General features: G+C 36.4%; 1 protein-coding gene across 1 annotated transcript in view; it reads left to right on the forward strand.

Moving 5' to 3' along the window:
• Positions 1-870: 870 nt before the first annotated feature.
• The window catches only part of LOC103772169 (macrophage mannose receptor 1-like), a gene marked incomplete at its 3' end in the record, with an annotated part of 37,976 nt that continues 28,654 nt past the window's right edge, over positions 871-10,192 (forward strand). Inside the window, exons 1-4 of the mRNA XM_008939486.1 lie at positions 871-898; positions 1,172-1,576; positions 3,003-3,176; positions 7,776-7,940. Of these exons, the coding sequence (XP_008937734.1) occupies positions 1,312-1,576; positions 3,003-3,176; positions 7,776-7,940 (604 nt within the window). The remainder of the gene's footprint in view (positions 899-1,171; positions 1,577-3,002; positions 3,177-7,775; positions 7,941-10,192) is intronic.

Below are 10,192 nucleotides of genomic sequence, written 5' to 3' on the forward strand. Positions count from 1 at the left end.
GTGGTTAACCTTAAATATTTCTTCATTATCAAATGTGTTTAATTTGGTAACCATACCCTACAATAAATAATGTTTTAATCAGCTTCGATCCCCAGAGTAACATAAATTAGTATTTCTCTTTCCTAGCTTATAGCTCAGTTAAAATATAGCTTCAGGATCTTGTGCATCCTGTTATATCTAACATCAGGGAGAACTATTAAGTAACTGTGTTAAAATCTATCTCAAAGGGATGGGAGAGGAGAAATTCTCAGTTTTTGGGCAAGATAAGGTCAGAAATGTTGCACTCTGTGGAACATCCAAGTGTAAGAGGTGCTGAACACTTTTCTAGTGGTTACAATTTTGCAATAAACCTGGAATACATGCAAATGCATGCTGTGAAGCACGATTTACTAGGAGACAGAAATGACTTTGGGAACTATGAAGAGCCTCATAGATTTTCGTAAGTCAACAAGAGGCATAGCTGATGGTGGCAAATGGCACTGTTGTCAGTATTTCATTCATAATGGAGAAATGTAAGAAAGGAGAAAGAGGTTGCTGATGATCGCAGTTGAGTGAAAAATTAATATGCTGTCCTAGCCCTACAAGTAGCTTGCGTAGAAAGCTCAAAAATTACCCTTCCCGTCTGTTAAGACTTGAAGGGTTTTAGCAGAGCTTACATAAACAGAACTCCCCACTGTGGGGAAAAGGAGCCTGAAGAACTTAATGGCTGTTGTCATCTCCTCACACCTGGCAGCCAGGATCAAGAAGCCAGTGCTGCTGGAGCGCTCAGCGTCCTCATCTGCACACACACCTCATGGTGTGTGTGCTCCCTTGTGTCAGCAACTCCCATGGGTGCAGCTTGGAATAGTCCCATGAGTGAATTTGTTTCTCTTCAGTTTAACCTATGCTTTAAAACTACAGGAGACACTAGATCTTCATCTCTGCTGCCTTGCGCTTTTGAGTGTGGATACTTTCACTGGCACAAGATAGTTGAAATGTCCTCACACCTGAACCAGTTGAATTCTACAGCCACTTTGACAGGTGTTTGCCACAGGAGTACCACACCTTTTTTTGCTGGGCAGATGATGAGATTTTAACCCCAAGAGTGGTGTCCGGATTCATAGTTCATATTTCATTTAGATGGCAGGTAGAGATTACTTCAAGCCAAATGATTTCAGTGGTTTTTATCTTACAGATACTAGTATCTTCTTAATATATAATGAAGATCACAAGCGCTGTGTACTGGCTCAAAGTTCTAATTCAGTGACCACTGCTCCGTGTGTTCAAGAAAATGAGTCACAAAAATTCAGGTGGGTCTCAGATCACCAGCTTATGAGCATAGCGTTCAAATTGTGCTTGGGAGTGCCTTCGAAGAAAGACTGGGTTCCCATCACTCTGTATCCTTGTGACAAAGCTAGCGAACTTCAGCGGTGGGAATGCAGAAACGAGACTCTCTTTGCAATCCAAGGGGAAGATCTGTTTTTCAACTATGGAAACAGACAGGAAAGGAATATTATGCTGTACAAGGGATCTGGTTTATGGAGTAGGTGGAAAGTCTATGGAACAACAGACGATCTGTGCTCTCGAGGCTATGAAGGTAAAGTTCTGTAAATTAATTTCTGTATTTCAAACTTATTTCTATGTATATCTAATTAAAATGTTTAGAAATATAGGAGAATTTCCTTCATCTTGTTGATGGCAGGTGTGACTTCTGTTGAAATTAGTGATACTTGAGTGTGTGTTTTATGTTTTTTGAGGGCTTCAATTTGCTTTTTTGTCCAAGTTTTGATAGATAATCAACCATGCATGGTAGCAATTCATTTGGAGAGGGGGAAAAAGTCTTTGGTTATTCAGAACATGTGTATTACTGCTATCTAACTGTTAATGATAGCTTTTACTATTTAAATGTGTACAGAAAGATATAGTATAGTCTGCTGACTATTGTTTTTTCTTTTTTTTTTTTCCCCCTTTGGGAGGAAATATTAATTATGCCGTAAAGGATTTAGTTAAACCTTGATATCTTCAGCTCCAGTATACTGAAGATACCTCCGTAGGTGTTTGAAGTGAGTCTCAGAGCTGGTGCTGAAGTGTTAGACAAAGAAACAAGATATTTTAAATAGTTACATTTGAAAATATTGTGTAGAATAGATATATATATTTATGATAAGTGTCTGTGAATACGTTTGGCTTCCCGTTTAGTATTTTTTGATAAAAAGGAGTGGTCACAGAGACAGGTATGAATGCATTTTCTACAGTTTATGCAGTGACTGGTTACAGTACTGGTCCTTGGTCTAAAGTCAGAATAAAAGAACCCTGGTAAAACAAATTTTATGAAAGGAGGCAGGGGGAGATGGAGTGATGGCCTGCCATTCCTTCCTCATTTGTTTTCTAGCAGCTCTTTGAGACAGCGACCTGGGTATGTCACTTCTCCAGCAGTCCCTGTCAAGCAGTGTTCCTCTGGATGTGCACACACAGAAAACTGCTTTGACAAATTTCATCAAATCAGGTTTCTGATGAAATGAAAATTACCTTTAGACACCAGTAGGAATTTTATTTGGGCATTGTATATTGGAGTCACTCTGTGATATATAACTTTCAAGGTTATCCATACATGTTCTTCCCTGTCTAAAATGGTTAGCAGTCCAGTGAGTTATTGACAGAAGGATCAGTAGTTTTTTGTGCTTAAAAAGAAAATTTCTTAGCTGTGGATTTTATGCTTTTGACTGTTGTGCATGTAAAATTTAGCAGAGGAATGTACTTGCCTTGGCTCTATCAGTTCTGGTCAGTGGTCTCTTTAAGCAATAAAACTTTGTATAGTTGTGGACATGATTATCAGCTTAGACCTAGAGAGGAAAATTCAATGTCCCTTTTCTAGTATAGATTATACACTAAGCTAGCAAGCTCTGCTTGCTGTAATATGCCATAATATGATCATAAAGCTGAAGTGATATATATCGCATGCTTATTATTGCTTATACTTTTTTTTTTTTTTTTTTTTTTTTTTAAATGGTGTGTCTCTTTAGATATCTACACTGTGAAAGGAAATGCCAATGGAGCACCTTGTGTATTCCCTTTTAAGTTTGGTGGTAAATGGTATGCTGAATGCACAGATGCTGGCAGATCGGATGGGTGGTTCTGGTGTGGAACCACTTCAGACTTTGATGTTGACAAGATATATGGATTTTGTCCATTGAAATGTAAGTTTTTTGTGCTCGTGATTCTTTTGTGCTGTTATTCAGCTGCTTGGAAATATTCATGCCCTTATCATGTGCTTTACTCGATAAAATACAGTTTGAAATGCATTTTTCTGTCTTCATTCAGCCTACTATCCTTTTAGGAACTAGTTAAATATGGAAATACAGGTCTCAGTGTAAAAAAAAATTACCAACTACATCCAGGTGAAAGTGTGTTAGTCATAGGCTGGAATCTGTAGTTACACCATTTACTTAAATTTGAAGTTAATTAGGTGTAAAGACGTTATATTAGTATATGCAAAAGGCTGTGTATGAATTCATGCCACAGAATTGGAAGGCAGAATAGAGCTTAACTGAAAATTAAGACTACTTTGTGGAATGAGTTACCTTTTAAAGGAGCTTACATGAACTTTTTACTAAATTCAAATATTTTCCAAATGTCTGTGCTGTGTTAGAGCTCTGTATTTAAAATCAATGTGAAGTATTTATATTCTAATTTCCATGGTCTGAGTATAGTTAGTTTCAACTGTAGTATTATGAATATACAGAACTTTATGTAGAATTATTGGTATCACTTTAAGTAAATTTGAGGAACGTGTTTATATGTAATTAAATTCTTTTGAAGTTGAATAAATTTTCTCTGAACTTCTGTAAAATACATTTTGTCTGCAAGCAGCTGCTGCTCCTGCCATGCTGAGAGACGTAGTTCTTGTCCCTCCCTTCTCTTTTATTGTGTTTTGTTGTAAAGCTCCAGCTGACTGCAGTCAGAGCTAAGGAGAAAAATAGATCCTTCCTCTGATGTGAAGAGAATAAAACAGTTTGGGTTGATTTTAAATGGTTTGGTGATGAAGGATTAGTATCCTTGCCTAATTTCCATGAATGTTGCAATCATTAATTCAGACCAATAAAAATTGCATTTTTTTTCTAGGTGAGTATTGTTTTCAAGATATTAAAAATATGTTGGAAATATAAATCCTGTTAATACAGCACATGCAAGATCAGGTTAAGAGTGCTACCTGTCTGGCATTCTTTCAGTACAGCAAATAGGAGGCATCATTAAGATGTTGTTTAATTATTTGGCATAATTCAAGGAAATCCATTCAGATGGCCATGATTGTTCTTGGAAAAAGCTGCTTTACACTGATTGCCTGCATGTTTCCTTCCTGATTCTTCAGTACTGGCTATAAAATATTCAGGTTTGGGTTATATATTTTAATGAGAGATGGGCTGTGGTAGCAGAAGGGTTTTTTTTGTTGCTGTTGTTTTGTTGTTTGTTTTTTTTTTTCATTTGGAGCAAAGTTGGCTTGAATGTTCTCCAAAACGAAGAGGTCATGAGACTATTCTTTTAGCAGTTATTATATTCAGTAGGGCTGTAGAAATTTGACCTGTGCAAGTAAAGTAATTGTGACTATGAACCTTCCTTTGGTGCTTAAAAAAGAGATGCTCATACAGTGACAGTAGAAACTTAACTTACATCCCACAGGAAGAAACTGAGAAGTGTTGCCCCACCAGATAATTTTTAGTAGCCTAGGAAATACTGGTTACGTTATGTCTTTTTGAGCCGTCTGTTGACCTGCAATATAAAATTAGGTGTTTGGGAAGAAAACAGGTTGCACAGTGTAGGACTGTCAAGAGAGTGAGTCATGAGGTGTGCCTATAGCAGTCATCAAATGGGCACAAACCATTGAAGTTCAGAAGAAAGAGCTACAATTTCTGTGGAGAATTTAGAAAGCCTTTTATGTGATGCACAGAAATTGTAGCGGACTAGGAAGCAAAAAAAAAAGTGCAGAAAATGAGGAAATATTTAAATAGTCTTAGCCTAGTATGTTATTAGGCAAACCTATATCCTTGTATTCATTTACAGCTACAGAATTTTTTTTTTATGACAGGCTTTTTCCCCATCCTGATGTTTCAAGATGTTTTGAAGCTGTGGTTTGTTTTTTTTTTTTTTTTTCTGATTTTATGTCTGCTTCAAAATGCCTGGTGAACTGGTCATTTAAGTTATATGGGGGTAATTGTGTTATTTCTTCTGATTTATCTGGAACTCTTGACTTTGGAGCTCACAAATTAATCTAGGGAAAAGAAAGAGAGGAGCACTTAGGAAAAGATATCTAAGTCAAGATAAACATGTGAAGGAATTCTAGTATAATTTAGACTTTTTTACTATTGACAATATTGTGTCTTTATATAACATATTATAGATTCACATAAACTGTAATGTCTTTATTATGACATTCCTTCAATACTATATGCTCAGAGAGAAAGCAATAGGAGTTATTTTATAGACTGTCTAACAAGATTTATGGTCAGTTTTTGTTTGCCATGATTTGAGTCTGTTCATGCCGTTTCCAAAGATACTGGAATGAGGCAGCAACTTGATTTGAATGGAAAACTAAACAAACAAGAATACTTTATTGTTACTGCTAGTAAAAAGCCAGATTTCAGCTGACAATTTTGAAACTAAAATATCTCAAAATTCTTCCATTTCATAATCAGGAGAAATACTGTATTTATGATACAATAATCATGTTGTCATTTTTTAAAATTAAAAATATCATAAATGACTGCAGTGATCAGGACTTTATGCCTTTCCTGTAAGTTTGAACTTGTCTGTCGAGAGCCATACCTGAAATTCAATGAGTTTTTTGTCTGCTTTGCTTTGAAGACTGAGAACTTTCAAAGACATGAGTGAAGTCTTCCACTTACTAATATTATACTTATGGGATTTTGATTGAGTTAATCGTAGTGGAAATACTCTTTTTCTCACTAATTTTGTTGTATACAAAAAAAAATAGAAGCTGAATTAATCTGTGTAGGGATACAGTCCAGCTTTTTTATTCTTTTTCTAGTTATGTACCAAGAACAAGTCTGGTTTAATGTTACTTTAGTTCAGATGGTAAAATACATCATTCAAGAAAAGTGGTTAATCTTCTGGTTTCTCTGGGGTTACTAAGTGTCAAACAATAGCATTTAGATTTTCCTAAATTCTGCTCTGTGAAGGCACTTGACCTCACAGAACTCAAATACCTTAGAAATAAATTTTTCAAGGTTCAGAAATGAACTTTATTTTTATAAAAGACCAAAGTTCTACAGCAGAGCACCATATGCAAGTCAGCTAGAAGTGATGAGACTGGAGGAGTGAGGTGGACGTCGGATGAACGCCTGACACTTGTTTATCTCTTCTTCTGTAATACTTGTACAAGATTTATGAAACCCTCTCCATTGAGTCAGATCCAGCTTTTTTTATTGTATTATAGACTTTACCATTTTTTTCAGTCTTCACTTTATTGCTTGTGCACATGCATTTATGGTATTGTAGAACAAAAAACCCAAGAAATTTTGTCCTCTGATAGTCATAAAATATTTTGGACATAAGTCAGTTTGTGGATAATGCTAATAGGATGAAAGCTTTCATATTTAGTCAAATATCATTATTACAGAAGTGTTTGTTTGTTTTTTTTTTTTAAGGATGATTTGAAAAGAAACACTTTGTATTATACATAGACTATCAGATTTAATACAGGAAAAAGTGTAACTGATTACTGACCTGCTGACGTTTAACATGTATCATCCTTTGTCTTGAGTTTTGTTTATTGTACTGTTTTCGTCTTATTTGCACACTTAAGTTTTCTGAACTCTCTGAATTCGGAAAAGGAAAAGACCTCTTTCTTCAAATTTTTCACAGCTTGCAACTTGAGAAACTCTGATACAGACTACAGGAATTTCAGTCATTTTCCTGTTGTTAGCAGACACACAGTGACCTTTGCTATATTCTGCTTTTGCTATACAATTTTAATCTCTATGTGATATTTAGCTCAGTGATGGGGCCTCCTGTAGGTTCCGCTTTTGGCAGAGCAAGATCATGCTGTTTTCTGTTTCTTACTGTTGGGGATTCAACTGAGCTGTGCTAGGAGAGACTGCGGCACTGTAAGGCATGTGGTACCTTCTGGGGCCACTTCTAACACTGGGCCCTGCTGGATAATCTTTTCATTGGTTTGGCATTGCCTAAATGTGCGAAATTCAGGTATTTAAGGAGATCACAGTCAGATCACGCGGCAGAGAAGAAAACATGATGGCATGTCTGATACATGAATAAGACAAATCAAGTATTGCAGAGAAGTGCGAGATGGATGCTGATAACGGAATTTTGCATTCAGTGCTTGGTTCTGATTACCTCTACCACAATAAGAAAATCCACAGTCACTTTACATAGTACTCAAAAATTAGTAAAAAACATTTTTGTTTTTATCTCAGAAAAGAGGTCAAATGGATATACACTGTAGCTCGCATGAGTCTGGTAGTTTTTAGTCTTTTTCTCCACAATGACAAATCAACTCTTTTAACGTGACTTGAGCCACTCATCTTCTACCTTAAGCAAGAGCTTTGTTATACTAGAGCAAATGGTGACCTGGTTTCATTACCTGTACCTGTCCAACACAGCTGTCATGGCTTAACTGAGACATTAGAGAGCCTCAGGACTCTTTTCAAACCAGATGTTTATAGCAGTGTTTAGGGTTTGTTTATTTTTGCTATGCAGTATATTCTGTATTTTATCTGGCTCCATTTCATGATCAGTTACAGCATTTGTCTTTCTCCCTACAGTTAACGGTATTGATTTGTTGTGGAATACAGATCCTTTAACAAATGTCCAATACCAGATAAACTCTGAGGCAGCTCTGAAATGGCACCAGGCAAGAAAAAGCTGTCAGCAACAGAAGGCAGAGTTATTAAGCATCACGGAGTTGCATGAACAAACATACCTGGCAGGTAGGTTAATATCATTTTTTTTTAAAAAAGGACATTATTACAACAGTGACACTTCTATAGTATATTCCATCTTGAAAATTGATATTTGTTAAATTCTGGTAATTAGTGGATTGTTAACTTGAATGAATCATCTGGAAAAATCAGAAAGGTAATGATTATTTTATCCTGACTAAATATTGCCAAAGACTTACAATAACAAAAAAAAATTTACAGCAATTAAATAATGCAAGCAATAAAGAATGAGTGTTGGAATACAGGAAGATGCAAAATAGTTTGTAAAATGCTTACAAAACCAAAAGGTTGCAAAGATGCAGATACCAAGATCACATCCTTTCTGTATTCTGCTTCTTGTGTGTACTAGTCAGTATTTTTGGCTTACGTCATTAAAGCTGTTATATCCTCTTTATGCACTAAAATACAAAAAAAAAAGAAAAAGAACTAATAAACAAAAGGACTCAAGAGTAACTTGTTTTATTTTCAGTCTCCTTCAAGGTTTTTTGAAGTAACTTCCAAACTTCTCCTCTAAGAAAATTCTCTTCTGAATTTGTACTTGAACAACCTACAATGAGATGCTGTCCTTTTTATTACATTCTTAGCCTGTGTACACATATGAAATAGTCACTAATTAATCTGTTAAATTGATTAGAAAATATTTTGAATATATTAAATCAGTTGGAAGGTTAAATATTCTATGCCATAAACTATACGTTGTACTATGTAAGTTCATGGAATTGTGGAATTAGAGGATGGTTTGGGTTGGAAGGGACATTTAAAGATTATGTAGTCTGCTCTCCCTGTCATGGACAGAGACATCTTGCATTAGATGAGACCGCTCAAAGTCCCATCTAATCTGACCTTGAACACCTCTACTGATGGAGATGCACAATGTTCCAGCCCTCTGATGAATTTTTGTTCCCTCTTCTGGATGCATTCTAACAGATTTGTGTCTTTCTTGTACTTGGGACCTGAGAATTTGACAGAGTACTCCAGGTTGAGTACTCACCAGCGCAGAGTAGAGGAGCAGAATCAGCTCCCTTGACCTGCTGCCATCCCTCTTTTGATGCAGCCCAAGTTATAGTTTGCCTTCTGGGCTGTGACCGCACATTGCTGGCTCAGGTAATTTTTTTTTTATCCATCAGTATCCACAAATCCTTCTCCACAAGGCTGGTCCCAATTCCTTCATCCCTGAGCATGTATTGACACTTGGGATTTCCTCAACCCAGGTACAGGACCCTGCACTTGGCCTTGTTGAACCTCATGAGCTTTACATGGGCCCACTCATTAAGCCTGTCAAAGACCCTCTGTATGCTGTCCCTGCCCTCAGATGAATCAGCTGCACCCCTCAGTTTGTTGCCACCCGCATCTTTGCTGAGGGTGCACTCAATCCTATGTCTGTGTCACTGATGAAGATATTTAATACTATTGGTCCCAATACAGACTCTAGAGGGACACCACTTGTTACTGGTTTTCATTTGGACATTGAGTTGTTGGCTATCACTCTTTGGATGCAGACATCCAGCCAATTCCTTATCGATCTAACAGTCCATCCATCAGATCCACGTATCTTCAGTTGAGAGGAACAACAAATGTATTCTTAATGCATGTATGAACCGTCTGTTCTGTTTAAACTTTTGGGTTCGATTTAAGGATTTGGACAAAACATGGGTCTTTTTTTTTACTGAATGTGATGAAATTATTGTTGAAATTAGTGTTCAAGGGAGCAATCTGGCACTAACATATAGGAGTGAGTTATTAGTAGGAATATTTTAATTGTAAACTACTAGATATGACTGTCAAATACATGTAAAAATCAGTTTTTCATTGTGCAGCCATGCTCGCAGTACCAGGATTTCCTGTCACACTTGGTTCTTGATTACCTGAAGCACAACCTGTTTGTATAGAAGTAGTACTGGAACACATTAATGTGTTGGTGCCAAATCAGACTGATATGAAATTCTAGTCCTTTGTAATCTTTAACTACCCCTTCTTTTAACATTGACATGCTTCAATTTCTGCACATAATCATGGTGTCAAAGACAGCGAAAATATACAGAGCAAAATTACACACTGGTATGATCCCATCGGTAGAAGCAGAAATAAATAATATATATCTCGAACAATATTTTTCCTGTGATCTATGCAGAAATATTGAAAAAAATTTGGCTGCAACCCAGCTGGACTTCCAAGCCTTATATGAAAGAGATAGACCATTGATTAATGGTGGCTATAAATAATGCTGGAGAATTCAGCAG

The sequence above is a fragment of the Merops nubicus genome, unplaced genomic scaffold (genome assembly GCF_000691845.1).
Source record: "Merops nubicus isolate BGI_N331 unplaced genomic scaffold, ASM69184v1 scaffold2764, whole genome shotgun sequence".
In the NCBI taxonomy this organism is placed as follows: domain Eukaryota; kingdom Metazoa; phylum Chordata; class Aves; order Coraciiformes; family Meropidae; genus Merops; species Merops nubicus.